General features: G+C 39.0%; 2 protein-coding genes across 3 annotated transcripts in view; one reads left to right on the forward strand and one right to left on the reverse strand.

Moving 5' to 3' along the window:
• Positions 1–642: 642 nt before the first annotated feature.
• Positions 643–18,313, forward strand: FAM98B (family with sequence similarity 98 member B). Of its 2 annotated transcripts, none has more exons than XM_026793099.2 (8): positions 643–790; positions 2,088–2,236; positions 3,015–3,149; positions 3,838–4,016; positions 10,569–10,649; positions 11,033–11,149; positions 13,499–13,666; positions 15,099–18,313. In XM_026793099.2, exons 2-8 carry the CDS (start codon positions 2,209–2,211, stop codon positions 15,468–15,470), a joined length of 1,080 nt encoding a protein of 359 aa, XP_026648900.1. In that variant the 5' UTR covers positions 643–790; positions 2,088–2,208; the 3' UTR covers positions 15,471–18,313. The 2 variants fall into 2 exon arrangements, with proteins under 2 accessions (XP_026648900.1, XP_005479941.1); XM_005479884.4 differs by lacking the exon at positions 643–790 and adding an exon at positions 934–1,347.
• The window catches only part of RASGRP1 (RAS guanyl releasing protein 1), a 39,099-nt gene continuing 34,574 nt past the window's right edge, over positions 18,146–22,670 (reverse strand). Inside the window, exon 17 of the mRNA XM_005479886.4 lies at positions 18,146–22,222. Within this exon, the coding sequence (XP_005479943.1) occupies positions 22,088–22,222 (135 nt within the window). The 3' untranslated portion in view covers positions 18,146–22,087. The remainder of the gene's footprint in view (positions 22,223–22,670) is intronic.

The following is a 22,670-nucleotide window of genomic DNA, read 5'->3' on the forward strand; positions in this document are numbered from 1 at the left end:
CATGGATTTTCTGAAGGTCCATATAAGAAAACACCGGTTAAAAAAGGTCAAAAGGGCTGTTGTGGTTTTACACCACCTGGCAACCAAGCAACATGCAACCATTCACTTGTTCCCTCCTTCTCTCCCTCTGGGAGAGAATAAAAAAAATGGAAACACACATAGGTTAAAAAGTAAAGAGCAAAGGCCACAAAACTTGTGGGTTGAGGTAAAAGACAATTTAATACATAAATCAGAAGTTGTGCATGCAAGCAAAGCAAAACAGGAATTAGGTCACTGCTTCCCATGAGCCCACTAGGAGTGTTCAGCCATCTCCAGGACATGAGTTACTTGGGAACGCAAATGCCATTATCTGCAACTCCAAACATCCCCCTTTATTCCCTTCCCCCCCAGCTTTATATAGTGATCATGATGCCACATGGCCTGGAATATCCCTTTGGTAGTAGAGATCAGCTGTCCTGGCTGTGTCCCTTTCCAGCACCACCAGTCCCTTCACACGTGGGCTACTATGAGAGTATGAGAAGCAAAAAAATCCTTGGCCCTGTGCAAGCACTGCTCAGCAATAACAAAAACATCTCTGTATTATCAACCCTGCTTTCAGCACTGCCCCCAAGCACAGTCCCATACAAGTCACAGCAGAGAGAGTTCACTCCACCTCAGCCAAAACCAGCACAGCAGGGCTGAGGCACCACCCCAGAGAGGAAAATCTGCAGATTCCCGTCAGACATGGCCTGCACCATCTCAGGCAGAATTTCTCAATTTGAGAGGTCACAGAAATAACGCAGAAGTCCAGGTCTCGACACCTGCTTTTCTGAAGCACGTCCCAGAGGGGGCTCGGGGTGGGGTGGCAGAGCTGGCTGCCCTGGCAGGAGCCATGTCCGGAGCCCCAGGGGTGGCTGCGGCCGCTCCCGGTGCCGTGTTTCTCCAGGCGGCTGGCACCCGGTGGAGCGGGATAAGCGACTGCAGCGGGCAGTGGGGGCTTTGGGGCCGAATGCAGAGCACAGCCGCAGGGCCAGGAGAAGACGAGCCCCGCCGGGGAAGGGGCCGGGAGACCGGGCCTCCCCAGCACGAGAGCAAAGGCAGAGCCGGATTGTATAGAATGGTCACCCCCAGACACAGGCGGGGGCTGGCCCCGAGGCGCTGAGCGGCCCCTCGGAGCCGAGGGAGGGGCGGGGGCAGCCCGGGGCCGGCCCCCGGCCGGGGCTACCGTGCGGCGGCAGCGGAACGCGGCGGCGGGCGCGGGTTGCGGCGGGCCGGTTTGAGGCGGGCACCGCGCGGCGCCGGCATGAAGGAGCTACCGCCGGGTCCGGGGATGGAGAGCGACATCTTGGACGCGCTGGAGGCCTTGGGGTAACCGGGGAGCAGCGGCGGCTCCCCTCTGAGAGGAGCGAGGGGCCGCGGGCAGCCGCAGCCGCGGGCGAGAGGCCGCGCCGGAGGCGGGAGAGACCGGGAGCGCGGCATCGGCGGAGGAACGGGCCCCGCGCTGCGGCGGCGCCGGGGCTCGGGAGCTCGGGAGCTCAGGGGCCGGGCTCGGCCGGAGCGGGGTCACGGCGCTGGCGGGGGGCCCGGCCTGGCTCTGGTGCCGGAGGGCAGGGGAGCCCGGGTGCTCTGGGGGGCAGGGCCGCGCCCGGACCGCGGCGGGTGCTGGAGGCTGGGGGGCAGCGCCTCGTTCTTTGGTGCCTGCCCACCTCCCGCGATGCGCTTGGCGTGGTGAGGGACACTGTGCGAAATTTACTTTTCCGTTATGTCATTCCCACTACTGCTGGGCAGTCAGTTGTTACTGTTAGGAAGAAATTCGACCAAACACTTGAGTTAACGCTTGAGTTCTCAGAGATCAAGATGTTTTCACATACACATGTGAAAGTGCCTGTCTCGTGTTTTCTGACAAACTACTTTGTATATAAATGACCAATAACTTCTTGGTGTGTTTAAAAGAAAGAAATCTGAATTATTCCTTGACAAGAAAATAATGTAAAAAGAATAATTCCTTTAAATGTAGTTACTAACCAGCTTACAGTAAAATAATTTGAAAATATACATATTTTATGTTATGCTTACTTCTTATTACTAATGTTTATCTGTCTGTGCAGGTACACGGGTGCCCTGTTGGAGGAGGAGGCCCTGAAAAAAGCAGCAGAAAATGGATTGTCTTCACCAGAATTTTTTGAACTTTGCATTTGGTTAGGTTCCCAGATAAAGTCACTTTGTAATATGGAAGAAAGCATCACTGCAACAGATGGTATATCAATGTTAATTTAGTATTTGTTCCGTGGATTTAGATCCATACTGCTCAGCTAATAGTGAAATTAGTCTTGAAGTTTACAAGGAAGCTGAAAGGTAGCCAAACTCAGGCTGATAGTTGTACATATGGGGCTCTTAGACTAAGATTAAGGTCTTCTGTTGTGAAGACTGTTTCAAAAGGAAAAAAGAAGGTGATTTGAGGTGGTTTTAGATATACATAAATGTGAAAAGTGCATTCATGTAATCATATTTTGATGGCATAAATTGCAGTGCTGGGTGTTTTCTGTCTGTTAGTCCAGCACAGTGTTCCTGTCAGCACCGTGTGTGGATACCTGGAGTGCTTGGTAGCACTGCCTGATTGTTTCTGCCGTGGGCTGGAGTTTGGATGAGATTTTATATTACTTACATTTTCACCAAAAAAGTAGTGGAACTAAAAGCAATCACTGAAAATAATGGGCTCATGACTCCTGTCACTTCTTCATCAGAAAATGACACTGGCACGCTATATAGTGACATAAACTGTTCACTTGCTTCTGATGGTCATTTGTGTTCTTTCAAAGACTGCTGTAGCATTACCTCATTCAAAGCATAAGTACAAGGTGCTATTAGAAGGCATACCTTCTTATATGTAGGACTTTTTAAAGAAAAATGTTACTAATGTGGTAGGTGGTTAATCTTTGTGCTGTTGAAATCTGCAATAGAAGTGTGCATTAAAAAATTAGATTGCATTTTGATGTTTCTGTAACAAGCCATTAATTGTGCATTTATTTCCATAGGAGTGAAAGATATAGAGAGCTTCCAGCTTGAAATTAGTGGCTTTCTGAGAGAAATGGCTTGTCCATATACATCACTGGTGTCTGGAGACATCAAAGACAGATTAAGAGAGAAAGAAGATTGTCTTAAACTCCTTTGTGAGTAATAATCATTTTTCCCATTTATAATACAGTATTTTATGTGCATGATTTATCATGGCTGAACTATTTACACTGCTGAGTTCTTTGTGTTTTCAGTTGATGTGTACAGTCCTTACATACTAGCTCGGCCTGCATCATCTCATTTGTGCCAAGTGAAAAATAGAGCAGCATTAGAAAGCTGTTTAGCAGAAACTAAAATTTCTTTTAAAAGTATGGTGCATCCTACTGAGGCCTCCTGATCCCTCTCTTGATCCAGTTGTTCCAGCTCACCTAAACTAAGACCTTGTCCCCTGTGTTTGTGAGAGGGCAGCATGAACAGCGGTGCTGCACAATCTGAAGGTGCTGAAAGCAGAATTGAGGGAAGCAATGTCTAAGCTGGACTTGGACAAAGGAGTGGCAGCAGGAACCAGTGTGGTAATGTGAAACTAGCCAAGGAACTTGGGATCTGGTGGCAGAAGGGAGTTGAACAGTTAAATGCGGTGTGTAGACTGAGGTAGGAACTCAGGTGAGAGGAAATAGAGGTAAAGAGTAGGAAACATACTGACCTATTCAGGAGAGAACTGAGAAAGTCTCTCTTTTATCATAGTTATTTTCCAAATGTAAGATATTGTAACTGAACTGAGAATGTGGATGCAGAAATGCTTAAGTGTCTCTAAATCTTCTCTTATGATGCTTTTCTCTCTAGTATTTCTAAGTACAGAACTTCAGGCTTTAAAGATACTGCAGAGCAAGAAAGTTAAAGGCTCTCATTTGGAAAAGCACAATGAAATTATTCAGGAAATGCAAACTATTTGTGAAGCACTGGGTCTGCCAAACTCCTCATCTTCTGGTATTCCTCCCTTGTTAACCAGTGTGGAACAAAAGGTATGGGCTTTTACATCTTCTCACTACTGCTAAACTGTAAGCACTGTCCCTGTAAGCATTCATCATAGAGTTGAGAGCCCAGCAGTCTTACCCATAAAAACCCTATCTGACAAGTGCAAAAGAATTTTAATTCTGAAAGCCAGCTTAGTTTTATAAGTTAAACTGTTTGAGTCATGAGGGGAATTATTTCAGCATTTTCCTGAGGGTTGCAGTGTACCTGATCAGACATATTTTGCCATGCAAGTTTAAGGTAGAAGTTTTCTTTTCCTCTTACCCCTTCAGATGTGCTGTAGCAAGCAGAAAACTTTGGGTAATAGCTGTTTTTGCATTTATATACCTGTAGTTTTTTCTGGAATGTATTTACATTTAATATCCAAAACTTAAATTAGTCCTTTTTAGCTTATTAATTTCTTAATTGCAAGTGTGGATTTGTTACAGAAGAGGATGAAAATGCCTGAATTGCCGGTATTCAGTGAATAAGCCAACTTAAACCTTAGTCAGCAAGATAGTTCTTTTTGTTGTATCCCTCCAAGTTTTAACTCATTTCACTGATGTGATCCTTACTCTGATTTCCTTACTGCAGAATGTAAATAGGCTCTTGAGGTGGAATTTATCTTCTCAGACAGCTGAAAGTTTTGCTCTTCATCCCTCTCTAGTGTTTGGGGAGAGAGTGACTGATCCGCCTTGTAGGGTAGAATGAAAACTCCCTCTGCTTCTGAGTCGTTGAATTTAATAATTTGACATGATTGTGCTTGTTTTGTTCATTCTTCCTCATCAAAAATTGGGCAGTTGAACATTCAGAGATTTTGGGGAGAGGGCCTGTTACTTGCATCATTTTCTTACATCTGTCTTCAGTGTGACAAGACAAAACCTTAAATAGGTTAATTTACAAAAGACATCACCCGGGTGCAGGTGGAACTGCCTATTCCTACACTATATCTGTGCTTGATCTGTTTAGTTCTAAGGAAATCTTTACATTCAGTAAATATTTTTGAAGGGATGAAGAAACAATTCTAGCACTGTTTCGGGAATGAAAATGTCAAAGTTATATCTGACAGCTAATGGCCTGGTTGTGCTGATCTCCCTCTGTGAGTGATAGCTGTGTTTGCATCCATGTGTGTTCACAGGCTGTGACCTTCCTTGCTTCATTTCTCTGGTGCAGATTTAGTTTCATTGCGTTGTAGGGACAGGACTCCAGTTCTGCAACTGTGGAACAGCAAGACCAGACCTGGAGTACCATTCCTTCATACACACATAGTGATATAGAACGTTTTCTTTGAGTTATTGGACACCTGGTGTCTGTCACCTTTTGCAAAGTCTGACATTTCCTATCTGACAGCATCACAGGCTTCAGTTGTGCATGGTGTTGCCATCCCAGTTTGTATAAACTATTACACTTTCAGAAGTACTAAAAATGAGCAGAATCTGAAAAGTATTTTATCTTTGGTTTTGTTTGGTTGTTTGTTGTTTTGTTTTTTTTTTTTAATTAATGCTGCCTGGACTATTTTTTATAGTCCAATAGTTTTCAGGTCTGTCAGTTCCACAGTGGTCATAGCACTTGTACTCACTTCAGGGTGTAGACAGGTGGCAAAACTAGTTCATTCATCTTCTGTGACTCCACATTAATAGTGTAATTTGTTCTCTGTGTGTTTCATCCCTTATGAACAAAGGAGGAGAAAATCTCTCCTTGCAGGAGATTTTGTAGAATTTCTGCGATGTGTTTGCTTGTCCTTCATCCATTACTTTAATATAGGACAAGTTTGATAGATGATAGATAGAGTTAGAGACCTAAACTTAGAGGTATAGCTGCTTTAGAAAGGTGGTGCCATCAATTAAAGTTCATTGGCTTTGTAAACATTTTTTTAAGAGCACTGTTTTGTTACTTTTTAAAAATATGAACACAAATTCACTTGGAACAGTATATTCATTTTTCCAAATATTTTTTGGCTTTTAATTTAGTTAGATTCTGCATAAAATTGCAGTGTTGATGTTTAGTATTATATCATACAGACTTACATACTGATCTAGTATTTTTATTTAGTGAATCTGCAAATGTATCTGCAGCATTCCAACATGTCTACTCTTTGTCTCTGTCTAGCATCTTCAGCATTGTCAGTAGCTGTGGGAGTAGTTCTGAGAATAGTTGGGCTGTGCAGCAGCAACCTACCAAAGGCCAGATCACACACTGTATTTTGGTATGGAACATTAGAACATTTATTGTTTTAAGTGATTTTCCAGTTTATTTAAGAGATTGTTATAAAATCAGGATTGCTTTCTTCATTCAAAATGAGTTTTATAGTAGCTCAAACTTTGAGTGGACAATCATAGCAAGTATCTTTTTCATCTGCTGTAATTACCTAGGGTTGTGGTTATCAATATACCTAAGAAAATGAGAGATAAATGAACAGTATTACAGCCTTCTGTCACTAAGCATATCTTATTATACAGTACTGAAAAACTGATAGTAATTTTTAAGTTGTTTAAGATGCTGTTCCCTTGTAAAGGTTATTTACGAAGAGGGAATCTAGGAGTCAACCTGAAATTTAGTGCCAAAACCTCCATAAATTCTAAATGAACATTGATGAAAGATTCAGAAAAGTTTGTGCCAGTGTTGTGCCTTGTAAATAGTGCTTACATCTGGCTGTTTTCCAATCAAGATAGTTGAATTTCACACCTAATTACAAAGTGACATTCTAATATTGTTTATTTGAAAAAACTTTTAATGTGATATTATTCAAAAGATTTCTGAACTTTTTTGGCCCACATTATTAAAAATACTGCGCTACTTTTCACATATCAGGGGAATGAAAAGAAACTACAAAGGGCTACTGAACAAACTAAGTCAAAATTAAGCTAAAATAACACTTAAATGAAGTGTGAGAAGAATATTTTTTATATATTTGGGTAGAAATCCTAGAATTTATTATTATTTAAATTAATGTGTTTCATTTGACTGTTGATCTGTAGTAATTTTACAGATGTAATGGTGCCTGGAGAGTAAGAATTAATGTAACTGCAGGGAACAAGACCAAAGAGTTGTCCTGTTCACCAGACATCAGGTCAAACAAAAATGTATTTAAAGTTAGATAAATACTGAATTTATCTGCAGGTATATGAAACAGGCTTAAAAATATTTTGTGCTTAAGATTTTGGGTGATCTCTATGCAACTGTACAGTACACCTTATGACTAATTAAGGCAACATTCTTTCCTCTAAGTGTTGCTCTTTTAAATTAATAATATAACACCTTTCCACGGGTCAGGTTTTTTTCAAAATTTTGAAAAACTCTGGAGGTGCATACATATATGATGTTTTTCTGTGCAAAAGGTGTTAAATGTAAAAATTATTTCTCTGTTTTGACAGAGGATGAGGATATTTAATAAATCCATTGAACGTGGTAATGAAATGGGAGCTAATTTTTTTTCAGTTGGACAAAATTACAAAACAAATGAGAAATGTCATGTTCAGTAAGGATACACTATTTGTTAACAGTAGAATATCTGTTTATTTTATGCAGCAGATTTGAATTTGGTCTTTTTGTCTCAAGCAGATCCAATGGCCTATTTGTTTTCATTTCATATTTAGAGACTGTGTGAACTCCCAAAGCAATCCCATAAATTTTTAGTGTTACCAAGGTCATTGATTACATGGTATGTCATATAGTCAAATATACTTGTCTACATCTAGTTTTAATTATTTGGTTTTATATTTATACCTGAATGTGTAAAAACATTAGGATGATTTGGCTATTACAGTTTGGTTTATGTTTCTTTGAGTATGTTTTCACTGCTCTTTTATCAGGGCACTGCATTAGGTTTTGTTTCCACTTGTATGTGCAGACTTCTTTCTGGGTTGTGGTGGGTTTTTTTAACTCCTGCATATCCTTCTTGGTCCAGGGCAACTATCATGTGTGGGAATACAGGTTATAGCATAGATTCTCTCATCCATTGTATTCTTGTGCTCTGGCAGACTGTTGTGTGTCAGAGCTCCTGTGCTCACAGCTCTGTCAGCAGTCCTGGCTGAGCAGTGTGTTCTGCAGCTGTAAGGCAGCTCAGCTTGTTTCACCATTGTAGCTGTAGGAGTCCCCATGGGCCCTGCTGATGGGAGTGAGGAGCAAGCAGAGAATCTGAGTATGACTCTACAGTGTGTCAGAAACATAGACCAGTGCATGAGTATAGGCCAGTTCATCAGTGAAGAGATTCCTCCTTAACTGTTACTCATTAGTAAAGCAGTGCTGGGTAAAAATTACATAGGTGTTCTCTAACTTGGAAAGAAAACATTGCAGAAATTTGGGGGCAGTTTCTCAGTCAGTAAAGGATTGTTTCATTTAGCTGCTCTTGTTTCTTCTAGTTCTGATTTTCATTGATTATCTTCCTTAATTGTTCTCTCTAAACTTCCTTTCACTTTTCAGTTCATGGGAATCAGGAGTATGCAGCAGTGATTGACTTGTGATGGCAGAATGTGGCTTTCATATGTGAAGTCCAGTGTTCCGTTTGCCTCTTAGTTGTCCTTGCAGCTGCAGACCTAAAATAATTCTAATCTCTAGGTAGTATTCAGCATCACTGGCTTTCACATCTTCATTCACAATCTAACTGTTAATTACATGGAGGATTTTTCATTTTGCTGTATTGGTTTTTGTTTCGGCAGCTGATCTCATTTTGATAGACTGTTTCTTTCAAACTTTGAGGCAATATTTCTGAGCACAATGGTATATGAGTAGACATCTCTTTCCCCATAGAATTTTTAATTCATCTACTGTTCATTCCTTCTATTCTCATTACTGATCTGTTCATCTCTTTTTGTCATACTGATCTTGCTCTATTGTTGATTATTGGTTTTCGATTTTGATCTTCAAACATTTGTTTAAATTCAAACAGTTTGTGCTTGGGTGCAGTTGCATTTTGGAGTGGAATATGGCACCATGTACGCGCTTCAGTAAAAAAAACTGGCTATATGCAGAAGACAGACAACCTTGGAGTGTTTTTTGTAAAGAAAAAGGTTACAGAGAAGCCAGACTTATCAGAGAAGGAGTGTTGGGATCAGTATGGTACATGGAATTGAACTTCACCCCTTATTGTAACCTCTTTTGATATGAATTGAATACAATAACAGGGGTATTACACTAATTAGATTGCCACTTTTCAGATACTGCTGGGCTGTCTTTTCTGTTAGAGTCAAAACAGTGTTTTCCCTTAATTTGTTCACTGCACAATATATTTTCCTCAGACTTTTTCTGGAATATTGTGTTTTTAGCCTGTCAGAGTGCTGCCCAGCAGCGATGTAAAAAGAAAGAACAAAAACCTTGGTTTTCACAGAAAATTCGAGATCAGATATTTTTCTTCATATACACAAAAAAAATTTTGAGATAATGATAAAAATCCTGCCATATGAGAGTTGATTTTCTAAGTATTTGTTTTAAAAATTAACTAGGTGCTCCAGAATTTGGTTTTTGACTTCTGGAAATTTTTTTGGTAGCAGTAATTAGCGATATTTCTGTAACATGTGAAGCTCAAAACTGAGCTTTGAACCATGCCTTTGTGACAAATGTAATGTAAATGCCTGTGTGCCTGCATGAAGTCTTATAATACTTGCAGAGGTATGTAATGGCTGTCCCCAGTTACAGGTTTTACTGTAGATCATGCTCTACCTTAATCCTTCCTTTGACATATAAAAGAAAATTAATTCTAGTTTTATTAATTTTGCTTGGTTCCTCATAGTTATTTACTAAAGCAAATGAAGATGTAGTTCTCTCCATCAGACTTTACAAATCTTGCAGGAACAATAATACGCATGCAGTCAACTCCTGCTGAAAAATCAGTTGGATTATGTTCAGGCTATGTACAAGTGTTGTGGGCATTCATGGTCATGATTTTAGAAGAGCTTTGCCAAAGGAAGTTCACTCAAGAAGAGGTGGGAGAGATTTCTTGTAATGAGAGAGGAAAATGCAGAGGTGTTTGGAAGGTAGAGAGAGCATATTTCATCTCTAATTATTGAGGGCAAGAACTAGTGCCAGAAGTATGAGCAAATATGATTTGGGGTGAATGCAAAAGTTTTAAACATAATGTTAACTGGGCCCAGGTGTAGGATTAGAATAAAATTAATGAGAGAGAATGACTGCCTGTCATATCTTCTGCCTTTCTTCATAACACCCATCACCAGATTTTTTGTAGCCCAGTGTAACATTTGGCAGCAGAGCTCTGAACTTCCAACTGTTGTCATTCAACACTTAGTAGTATCTAAAATGAGTAATTTAGCTAGTCCTACTTCCTGTATGCACTTGATAAATTTGCTATATAACTGTTTTTCTGTTAATGGGAGGAGAAGTGATGTGCCATAAAATACTTTTGTATAGAGGCTGGTCATCTTACAAAAGTACTCAGGAAATCTTTCTATAGTGGATCATAAGCTAGAAGATACGCGTTTGTTTTCATGAGTCTGCTGAAACAAACGTGCTGTGTTTGATCTTCTAAGTAGCAAAATGAGATTGTAACAAATTTTGCTGAAATAAATCTAAATATCATTTGTGTTCTGAGATGCATGTGTTTTTTTCAGGTGAAGGACATTCTCTCCAAAGTTAAAAATAACCATGTGGGCAAATCACTGCTGACAAAACCTCTGAACTCTGACCAAGTGGTAAAGAAAAGTTTCTCCATTTCTTTTCAGTATTTAACAGCATGGTCAAAATAAATGCATATGGCTTCATTTAACTTTGCCTTTTTGCAGTCACTGTTCTATTGCTGAATATTAATACTAAAATTCAGTTGCTAAATACTAATGGTGATAATCAGGTATACTTCCAGAACTGACATTATAAAACAGACCTTGTGTTGATTCATCCATTGCTCATTTTCAAATCATTTTGTACACGCATAGTACTGTAGCGTTACAAAGATGCTATGCAGTTTGTAGTGGTCACCTTGGGATAGACATCTTAGTTATTGGATGGGGTTAAGTTTGAATTGACCTCTATAACTTTATATGTTTGTCTGTTTGAATTTCTTACTGTAACCCTGCAGGAAAGATTGGAAAAGATCAATGATGCTCTTTGCAGTGAGTACGAGTGTCGGCGGCGGATGTTGATGAAGAGGCTCGATGTGACTGTGCAGTCTTTTGGCTGGTCTGATAGAGCAAAGGTAAACTTGATGAATTTTTTGCTTCCTGTAGGTGGGAGTCTGCTACTGTTCACCAAGTCTTCCTACAGAATATGCATGCCATGTAAATACACTTCCATCACTGTTATCTTTTTTCCAGCCTGTTCTCATCTCAAGTTGTAATGTCCAAATCCTAGGTATTGAGGAAGGGGATGGATTTAACCAGGCATGGCACAATCTATCCTTTGTGACTGTTTATAGCTGCACAATTAGGAATTCTAGCATCCTTTGTTGGGGTTTCTCACTTTAATTAAAGTTTCCATCTCCTTGTTTTCTGTATCTAACACCCTCCAATGAAGTAAACTAGGAGGGAACCTCTGCACCTTGTGCAGATTCAAAAGTAAGACAAGTACTGGGCCTTAACATAAATTGAGTGTAAGAAGGTACTGTTCATAGAGTCTGAGAGGTTACATTGACTGCCCCCTGTCTTGGATTCTACTAGATGAACAGCTGTTCAGTTGAACAGGTTATTTGAATAGTAGCTTGCATGAGAAAGTCACACAATTGCTTGTAATCTTTTCAGTCACTAAACATTCCAAAGCACTTCTCTATATTTTTTCTGCTGGTATTGCTTTAATTGTGATAATTTCATTTGTACTGTTTCTTAGAACTCTGTATATTAAAAAATAGTCATGGTATTTCTGAGCTGGAAATGTATCTTGTTTGTATCCCAAAGAGTAGGGAGATAAGACACACGTAGTTTGTGATTTGATGAAGACACGTGGGAAGCTGGAGGCAGAGGATTTTGTTCATTAGTGACAAGATCAGCTTTCCTTCCAAAGGTTTCTTTAGAAAGCTTAAGCTGAATAAATCTTAAAACTTGGAAAGCTTATTGAAAGTCTGGATTGTTACAAATCTTTGTGACGTCGCAATTTGTCATTGACTGTGCAGAATCAACTGTGTGAAGTTCACTAAACATCACTGGAACTCATGAGTCAAGGTGCTACTGTGCTGCGTTGGGGCAGCTCACTGTTTGATTTCTGAAGGGGTTGTGATGTTTCATGCTGCAAGAAAGGAAAAGGGAGGCATTTAGCTCAGAGAAGCCAGGAGATGTCCCTGCTTGTATAGCTTCCTCACAGCTGTACCAGTGCAATTATGTACCTTCAAATTTAAAGTATCCTTCTAAAATGTAGTTGATGTGACTGATGACTAACTTAAGCAGACTAAAACTTTGTCACTTGCTATTGTTCCATAAAAACAATGAATGCCCTTTTGAAATAGAACAATAGTTTAAAGAAATTTTTGATGATAAAGTAGTCAGATGATTCGTTTTCCTGTCTTGTAAAGACTGTTGATGTGAAATCAATGCAGTTACAGAAATAACCAGGTTACCTACTAATTCAAAATAACATACTGTTTTAAATCTTTTTTTTCCCCTATTTCTCTTGAAGAATGTTCATAACTTCTTTGAGAAGGTTTTGGGGATTGAAAGTGCTTTGGCATTGATGTAATTTAGAGATTTTTAGGTTTTTAAGCTGAGAGACAAATTGTTGTCTTTTTAAAAATTGGTAGCTTGCCTTTTTTTCTCCACCATTAAATAGATATTGAAAAGTTTCTTTGCTTTTGATGGTACGGCATTTTGGGGATTTTTTTTTTCCTTTCTTTGTAACTTGTTCAGCCTCCAAGAGGGCTAAGTTTGCAGACTGAAATGGGTTCACAAATGATGGAGTAATTTCCAAGCAGAACAGTCTTGTAAAGGTTCAGCTTGATCTGGTCTACCCAATAACAAATGTGTTACTTCGCTCTGAAGGTCATTCTAGATTTTCCCAGAAAGTATATTTATTTTTCTTTTCTGCTAAATAAATGAAGCATCAGAGCATGCTTGGAAAATATCTAATGTTGTCTTCTTCTCAGTCTCACTTTTTCATGTCTTGCAAAAGTGTTTTGCTGCACTGATATGTTTTCAGTTTTTTCCACAAATTTACTTTATGTTGAAGCTGCTCTGTTTTCATCATGTTTAGAAGCAATCTGTTGAATATGGTTATGTAAAGCTCTTGAGAGAGCAGTATGGACTCCTTAAGTTTTAGTCTGTAGACATGTTGGAAGACATTAAAGAGTCTGTTTGATGCCAGTGGATAGAGGAGTTTCTTTTGTACTGGTGCTAAGTTTCAGCCTCAATTAAACATAACCAGCAGCACGTTCTGTGTAACAGTTCCACCAGCAGGAATAGAACTGCTGATAGCTGGCACTATGTTTTGTAATACCGTTTGTATTTTCAGAAGCCACACCTCACCTTGTGTTCAAATTGAAACTTACACCAGCACATGGTTTATAGTAATCTGTTGGTGTGTTTGATACCTGGCAGGTGAGCAGTGTTTGATGTTCTTTCAGGTGAAAACAGATGAGATAGCTCGGATCTATCAGCCCAAGCGCCATGCGCTGTCTCCCAAGTCCACCATTTCCCTGGCTCACCTTCTCGCTGCTCGCGAGGATTTGTCCAAGATCATAAGAACCAGCAGTGGCTCAACACGGGAGAAGACTGCCTGTGCTATCAACAAGGTACACTGTTCTGGCAGTGAGAAATGGACATGGGCATTTGCAGACCTCTCAGAAGGGATTCTGGAGTTAAACACTGGTTTTGCTTGGTACCTTAATTTCATTTTTTCCATTTAAGAAAGGAAGGTTTGCAGTATCCTGGTGAACATTGCAGAAAGTCCTTTTTTGATCTTCTTAGACAGTCAGTCATGCAACAGGATGAAATACAGTAGTGTAGATGAGGGGGAAAAGTATGGGGGATGTATGTATATATGTAAGTAACTTCTTGAGTTCAGTGGAACTGCACACCTCAAGAATAGATATAAGTACTTGTGATATCAGTTCCTGAGCTACCTTGCCAGGATAATATTGTTTGGTTTGTAAACCTACATCTCAGTCATCAGTGTGTTATAAATCACAAAAGTTTCTGTAGAAATGTCATTTTGATGAAAATTACCTGGTTTGCTGCAGTATTGAATCAACCTAGTGCTGCTTTCTTGTGGGTGATAAAAGCTGAAGCTTGCAAGTCGTGACGTGAGTTTCACCATTCAAGTGGTGACTAAACCTGATTATATTGATCCTGTATTTACAGATTTTTATAATGTTTTTACCTAATTTAAATACTTTAATATGTTTTGATCCTTAACACTCGGAAATTGTTTTAAATATTGTAGGATCTCAGAGAAAGGTGGGTTGTTTTTTTTTTTCTCTTGAGAGGACTTCAGTTGGAGTGCCTGGGGCTGATCAGGGAATGTTAACATTGATCACAGAGAGTTTAGGAAATACAAAAGCAACAACAAAAAGACTTACTTGGATACATCTTTGTACTTCAGAGATGTTTGTTTTGTTTAGCTTTGTCCAGTGCAGTTTTTAGTCAAGATGCCTTTTTTTTTCCTTTTCTTGGAAGTGCTACTGCAGCCTGTTGCATATTTTGTTTGTTCTGGCTCTTTACTGAGTGTCAGTAGTTTCTAATGTTAGCCAAACTGGTGTGCCTTTGAGAACTGCACATCAGGTTGCCAGTTGTTTTTTTTGTTGGCTGATTAGGTTTGAACTTGAACTTTGAAATTTAAGTAGAAGACCCACATCATAAGAAGGCTTTTCTGCATGAATATACATGTGCATTTGTATATATTATATATGAAGTGTGTATATTGCTTATTGCAATACTAATGCTTCAGGTCTGCAGTGTTCTTCATTAAAAATTCACAAAAGTAATATGAGCCAGCTAGCTGCAGTTATTTCTGTTTTAGAGGTGAAAAATGAGAACATTTTCAGAGTTCTGTTGTGGTGTTACAGGGACAGGAGATAGTGATTCTGCTGTCAGGCACTGCACTGAGGGGCCAAATTTCCTGAAATCAGAAAGCAGCGTTTCTCTGTTCACAGGAGAAAATCCTGTGTCTCTTCAGGTTATTACTGCTATTTTGTAACTCTGAAAATGACCTGCTTTTCCATACAGGTTCTGATGGGGAGAGTCCCTGACCGTGGAGGCAGACCAACAGAGATTGAACCACCTCCTCCTGAAATGCCTCCATGGCAAAAAAGACAAGAAGGTGGTGGAAGAGGTGGCTGGGGGGGTGGTGGTGGAGGAAGGGGTAACTGGGGGGGTGGAGGGGGTAGAGGAGGAGGAGGTGGAGGTTTCAGAGGCGGTGGAAGAGGTGGGGGTGGCTTCCAAGGAGGAGGTGGCTTCCAAGGAGGAGGTGGCTTCCAAGGAGGAGGTGGCTTCCAGGGTGGGGGTGGCTTCCAGGGTGGCAGGGGAGGCTATGGTGGCAGGGGAGGCTATGGTGATCCCTATGGTGGAAGGGGAGGGGGAGGATACCGAAGATACTGAAGTACTGTAAATCTTACCAGAGTAACTGGCAGAATATAGTGGTGGTGTTTACTGGTACTAGGAAGTTAGTTCTGTTGACTCGGGTTTAGGTTAGAATTAAATATGACCATATTAGTAATTTCATTAGACCAACTGATGTTCTCACTGAGTTCTTTTAGTTAACTGATGTTTTATATTAAAATCTGATGACTGAAGTCCTTGTTTTTCATACTGCTTATATGGTGTTTTTTATGTCATTTTATTTAAAATAAGTCTCAGAAAACTGAATAAAACCCTTTCTAAACAAACAAAAATATATTAATGCTCAGACCTCTCTAATTATTGCATGTTGCATGTCTACTCTCCTGCTCCAAAATCTTGTGTAGAAAAAACAAAGTAGGCCTAAGAACTGGATGAAAGTTTTAAAAGACTCAAGAATGCTGCTTTCAGGCTTGTTCTCTTCATGTCATTGTTCTTCATTCATAGTTTTCATGAAAATTAATTCATGGATTCATTCATGTAAATGAATTTTCATTTCAAATGTTAAAATCTTTAAGGCTTTGGTGAAATTTATTCAATTAGATTTGATTATTCTTGTAGAACTTCACATTATAGTAACACTGTGATTTAATACTCTACATAAATTAATTGAATCAGGTTGTTTTTGTGTTCATAATGTGTCAGATACTCTTTAATGGTCAGAGCGTGTACTGTAAACTCATCATAGTGAGGTTTGATAGTGTCTTATTTTCATTTTACCTGTTTTCCATTGTGGGTGTTTCATTAAAAAAAATTTAAATCAGATTGGGCAGAACACCTGTAGGCATCATGTCTGGTATGAATTTGTGTGTATATCCTTTTGTATCAGCTTTGAGACACAAAGTTGGAATAAGCTGAGCTTTTTAAGAAAGAACATATTTCTTCTCACCTTTTTTTCTTTCCCCTAGTTTTTAAAAATTATTCTGTTCTCCCTTACCTGCTCTGTGTTTGGGAATCACCAGCTGTCTGGTTAGTTAACAAGACACCTCATGCAGCAGTTGCCTTTTCTCAGTGATTTCTCTCTCTGCCAACCTAAAAGAAGCCCTGTCTTGACATGGTATGGGTGCCTTCTCCCTCACATTGTTAGTCTAGAAGGAGTTAGCTGACATACCATCAGGGCTGTCAATATATGTAGACAGGAATTAAATTTAGTGCTGTCACTTAAAGAAGTCAGGTTCTGCTGCCCAGTATCTTTTAGCTCCCCCATGTTGTGAGGGCGCTCCTGAGAACAGAGGTAGGAGGGGGCGCTGCCTGAGAATGTTCTCATGACAGTGTTTATCAGGGTCAGGGCACTGCAGAGACATTCAGGAAGGCATCTGATGAACCTGGTGTGTCTGATAATTAAATAGCACAGCAGGCTTGAAGCACTTGTAATTGTAGGCATAACTGCAGGTTGAACTTCGGGGTTTGATTTTGGATTTATGTTCCTCAGTTACATGTTCTTTCTGCACAATTTTCCTGTTGTTGTCCATTGGTATGCTTTAAACATGTTTTTTTTACCTTCATAAACATACATATGTTCTGTTTCACTGGCAACTTCATGCATGAATGTAAAGTTCTGTTCCAAATCAAATTACTGTCTTTCAAAAGCTTTTCTTCTGTTATTTCCTTTCTCATCAGTGTGGTTCAGAATGCTGCTTCTAATGTGATATATATGGCTTTAACCAGGCTTTAGGGTTGCAGCAGGTGCCTGACAAAAAGCAGCTGAAGTTTTGCTTGCTAGAACATGTTAGCAAGAACATGTGAACTTCTGCAGCAATTGCTTGTCACCCAACTCTAGCACTGTAGTTGCTTTGCCAATTTTTTTCTATGCTTCTTACTGGCCTAAGCTCTTGGCAGCCTCTGCAGTGGTTATGGAGAGACCCCTGATGGGAGCACAGTGCTGGTTCTCTTGGTCCTGAGCTTGGTTTTTGCCTAATGCTCTGGAATAGCTCCCAAACCAGTGACATACCAAATGAGACAGCTTGGAGCAAGTGTTGGTAAGCAAAGGAATAGAGAGCAGCTCTTTAACAACGAAAGCCTTAAGATTAAATTCTGTCTGCTCATCCCAATGTTTCTTTTTGCTACAAGTAATCAGCAGTCAAGCATGTGGCTTCATCAAGGAACTGCACTTGGAAAAACAAATGATTTACCTATGCTTAAAGGTTTCATTAGTCTTTGGATTGCAGTAAGATTGCAGCAGTTTAGTTGGATTGTTGTAACTGCAGATGTGGATGTGCCTTGGTGTTTTTACACTCATCAGTCCATCCTGTTTGTTAGTAGGCAGGACAGTTCTGAATGAAGTAAATCATCAGATGAAGCAGGTACATGTCCACTTCAATTCTAACAGTTGAATTATTTCAGTATCATATTTCAGTTATGTGTATGTAGACCATGTAAAATATGGAAATACAAAGAGGCTGGAGATTTTTTTTTAATCTGGCCAATTCAGTCTTTCTTAAATAACTTCAAAATGTGAAGCCAGTAGTTAAAAAATAAAGTAAGCACCACCATATTTCATGGAGGTATCCTTTGCTGTCCTTTTGTCAGAGTGTATGCTTTTAATTTCTCAAACAATGCAATAACACCATGAAAGTAATTGATTTCAACCTTAAGTTTTGTTTTGAAAAAAAAGTATTTTCAAAAATTCTGTTGTAAGTAAAAGATTTTCATATATATGTTTGTGAACATTTTTGTGTTTATTCGCACTTAATGAATACCTAAGTTAATATTGTTTTGTTTGTTGAAGATCTGAAAAAAAAGGTTAGGGATTTTTTTCAGGAATTGAGAGACGCTTTTGTCAACAGCTGTAAACACTGAGGAATAAAGTACTGTATTTGAAATTATTTCCATCATCTGTGTGTATTGTGATTTGGATCCACTATCATATGTTCCTCCTTTGTTTGTAAGAAAGAATTCCTGCTGGTGATTTACAATAGTGGTGAAATTTAACTTTTTATGGTAATGGAAACAACATGTATTTTGACTCAAATGGAGAAGGCAATAGATACCTTGCCTGTTACAATTTTTCTATAAAGTTATATCCCAAGTCTGGGATTTTGTCTGGGATTACTAGGGAATCTCAGTTAGATTTTATCTTACTGAAAAAAATTTAAAAGCATAGTGTCTGTATGATCACTGCTTTTTTCTTTACGTAAACTAAAGAAATATCCTCCAATTACCTCTCAAGTTTTATTTTATTACTTTTCTATAATTATGAAAAAAACCCATGACCTGTTTTGCATAAGCCCGTAGAGCAGATTTGCCATACAAACAGGAGTTTCACCTCTTGTCGTCTTCCCTCCCATGACTGACGATAACTGAGTGGGTGCCCATTTCCCCATATAGAAGCCAATTTAGGATGTGCTAGTTTGAAGTTTACTATAAGGTAAATAGCAATTCTTTAGGGTGCTACAGTACTGCCTGTGCAACAGCAGGCAGATTAGCAGACACAACAGAAGCCTTGCTTAAACTTGGCTGCTGTGCTGTGAAATCTTCAAAATTGACATTCTTAACAAAAGTGAGAGAATATGATAGTAAAGATGAGTGCTTTGTAATACTTGGAACAGTGAGTAACAACACAGTGTTTTTACTGTGTCAGCCACTAAAACACCCAACAAATAATCTGCAAATACCAAGTTTCCCAGGCACCATTCCAAGGCTCAGAGAAGGTGAAGCTGGTCAAAGACACTGGTACTAGGTTAATGCTGCAGAAGGGTCTCAGATAACAGTCAAGGAAGATGAGTATAGGTTGTATAGATTTGGAGATACAAAATCAGAGGTGGCATGAAATGCAATTTTAATGTTTTTCTCTTATAAATATTAAACCAAAATCTTACAATTTATATAAAATCTTTACAATCTGTACACTTCTTCAATCTTTTCAGACAGCACTGGACTTTTTCAAGTTGCCATAGAGATCACTTACAACAAAATAACACATGCTGCTAGAACAAAAACGTATTTCCAAAACATATATGAGCTAATCTAAAAGCAATTGTATTTGACCTCAATATGAACAGTAGCCCTGCCTTGTTAATTATGATACTACTCAATCTGTGTACTTTAAACAATCAGAATTCACGCTTAAATGAACGGGGAATGGTGCTTGTTCTTTCTGCCTTCTTGTAAGCAGAGCTAGGCCTAGAGAAGGAAGAGGTGAGTGTTTCTTTTTGACTTAGCCACGAGATAAATTTCAGTATCACGGTTTGATAACTTCTGAACAGCACTTCTAATTGTGTCTCTTTTTCCTAACATAAAGCAGCTTGAAGATTAACACAAAGGCACATAATTTTTGTCTGGGTAGCACTGTCAGTTTTAAGAGTTTCCCTGTAGTCAGGTTCCACAGTTAAGGTGGGGTGGAAGGAGATAACTGTTAGGGGCTTTGGGCAGACAGAGAACCTGAAGGTTCTTAGAGAGCTCTGACGTTATCCAGGTATCAGCTGCCTTCTTTGAAGCAGGAAGTTTTCAGCACACATGAAGCACTGCTCGCTTGTTCTGTAAGACATTCCTGCAAACAAAGCCCTTTTAAATCTTTCAAACTGAACAAGCAAACTTCACAGAGAAACATTAAGTTAGCACTTAGAACTGTACAAATCTGTGGTCATAACTCAGTTTGGAGTAATAAGTAGCTAGTTACACAGTAACCTTTGGACCAGCTGCTGCTATTAGGGAATTTTCCTTTTAACTATGAGGGTTTGTTCATGATCTCCAAATTCCATCACAGACAAAGTATATACACAAATTCTGTTCAAATCCAGAGTTTAGACCACCAGTGAGCACTTACATTGGCTGTGCAGTAAGATTTATGAGTCTTAACTGCTCCTCCACTTATTTTTTAAATAAGTGAAAATATATTCAACCTTCATCTTGTTTAATAGTTGTAGAAACAGACTTTTATTTGTTAAATGCCTATTAGAAATACACCTTGCTGTAGTTCCATGTAGAGGACAAAATCAAGAAGCTCACAGAAAATGGGTAAACCAAGTTTGCAGACATGACCTGACAGCCATTCTGATTGCTTCACTGACCAAAGTGCAATTCTGTGTTACTTGTTAATAATTCAGGCTTAGTGTATGAGTTGAAAAAAGCTGCACCGCCTTCAGAGCTGTTTTTTTCCTATGCATTTCAGTTATTTACAGTAATGTTACAGAAAATCTACTACTACTAGTCTTTCCTTCCATTTGTTTTTACTTATACATGGAGTTGCAAGCACAATCCAATTTCCAAGCAATTTTGAATCACTAAACTGGCAAATACTTTCAAATTAACTTTATAAATAAAGCATCCATATACTTGGTATTGACTGTAAATTGTGGATGGAATGTATATTTATGCCACTTTGAACACAAAGCACAGATGATATTGTCATTGACTAAATTTCAATCTATAATGGAACTGGAAACTCAGAAGTGTTGAGCATTAAGTGGTCTTTGTTTATGATGTTTGTATGTGTGATGACAAACATACAACTCTAAGCATACAGATCCTCTTGGAATGCAAATGGAATTTTCAAATCAGCTATTCTGACAAGTAAATTTATCAGTAACTTGAAAGACTTTATTTTCTCTTAAAAATATATACACTTTGTGTCTTTAAGTTAACTCCCTCGCACTGTTTACTATACAAAATTTACAGACATAGGAGCACACTCATCTTGACTCTTAATGTAAAGTGCATGTGAAATCCAGGAGAGAGAAAATGGAGAAATCTTGTTAGGAGCTCTGAAATACAGTAGCTATTGCACAGGGATTGCTCAGTTACAGTTTCCCTCATGGCTCTAAAGATTCTGCTCAACAATGGCATCTACTTTGATGTGAGAGAAATATAATTGACCTTGTTCCATATCTACTGTATGTGGACAACAAGTTACTCCTTATGCCAAATAAGGGGAATTAAATCTTCCAAGTCATGGCATGGAAGCAGTATTCAAAGTCTCTATCGTCTCACTTCTGTTACTTTAATAAAGGTAAGTGTTTGAGCAGCAGAACTTCTAAAGCTCTGAAAGATGTTTTTAAAAATTGTCAGTTTATCTTAAAGTGTGTGGATCAATCAAATATCATTAGCTTAGCTACTTTAATTTTATTGTTAATTTTTGGAATTAAATGTGACCGTTCACTTATGTCTTTAGTTGGTTTCAGCTCCAAGAAGGAATTATTTTTCTTAATGTAGTTTTTTCTATAGTTTTACTTACTCAGCTTTATCACACATTTGTTTCTATAAAAGTGAGTTTGGGCCAAATTTGAGGTGACCAGTCTTATGAAGATCTACTTTGTCAGAACATTTGTACAGTAAGGTGTGCTGCTGGCAGCCAAGTAAGTCGCTGGGAAATCAATATGGTCTTCAACGTGAACAGAGACTTCAGCAACACTCTCACTCCTTTTAAAAGCAAACCCAGAAGATACTATTTTCATTGCACAGATAATGCTAAATTACCTTACAAGGTCAAAATTATTTTATATATGTGGGAGTGCATGTTTAAAAGAGAAATGTAGTAAAGACAACATTTCTGCGTAATATCCTTCAGATTCTCTCTCCAGTTCACTTGGTAAGCAGCTTTATCAGAGCCCTTCTTTCAGTCTTACTTTCTTCCATTCCATGGGAGATTTTCCTGTCATCTGCTAGGAGCAGTCTCTGTGTTGTAGACTGTCAACTACATGGTTTCTTTTCTGGATTGTGAGAGACTCAATTGTTTTGTGTGCCTGCTCCAGCTGGATCTTTAAACCTTCATTGTCTGCCTTTAGAATGTTCCTTTCCTAAACAAACAAGAAAAAAAAAGATAGAGAATTGTATTTTATAGTGCGATTGTTTGAGGACTGTCTGGTTGTATATTTAGGTTGACTGCCATAAAAATAAACTGGTGTAGCTCTCATCAGAACCAGTAACTTATCTGAATATTTCCACAGTCCCTGCTCTACCCTTTTGTATACTCTGACATCTTTCCACCAGCTGGCATCTGACTCATGTCCACAACCTGCACTTATCCACCCTCCACTGCACCTCTCATAACAACAGCAGTCTGGGGAAACAACAACACAGGTCACACTTTACCACTCTACTGCTGCAGAAATTGATGGAGCAGAAGCAATTCATTAATAACATCATCTGGTGTTTAGTAATTGAGGTCAGAAGGAGGGAGCAAGGGCAGGTGTAAATTACAGGGCTCACATGAATGGGACATTTTAAAGAATACATTTTTACAAG

The sequence above is a fragment of the Zonotrichia albicollis genome, chromosome 6, assembly GCF_047830755.1.
Source record: "Zonotrichia albicollis isolate bZonAlb1 chromosome 6, bZonAlb1.hap1, whole genome shotgun sequence".
Classification (NCBI taxonomy): domain Eukaryota; kingdom Metazoa; phylum Chordata; class Aves; order Passeriformes; family Passerellidae; genus Zonotrichia; species Zonotrichia albicollis.

Bases quoted from the DNA above. Each gene is read 5' to 3' on its own strand.
- FAM98B (XM_005479884.4), top strand. From the start codon at position 1,283: ATGAAGGAGCTACCGCCGGGTCCGGGGATGGAGAGCGACATCTTGGAC. The intron at 2,237-3,014 runs GTATATCAATGT...TTATTTCCATAG, and splicing joins AAGCATCACTGCAACAGATG to GAGTGAAAGATATAGAGAGC. The intron at 10,650-11,032 runs GTAAAGAAAAGT...GTAACCCTGCAG, and splicing joins CTCTGAACTCTGACCAAGTG to GAAAGATTGGAAAAGATCAA.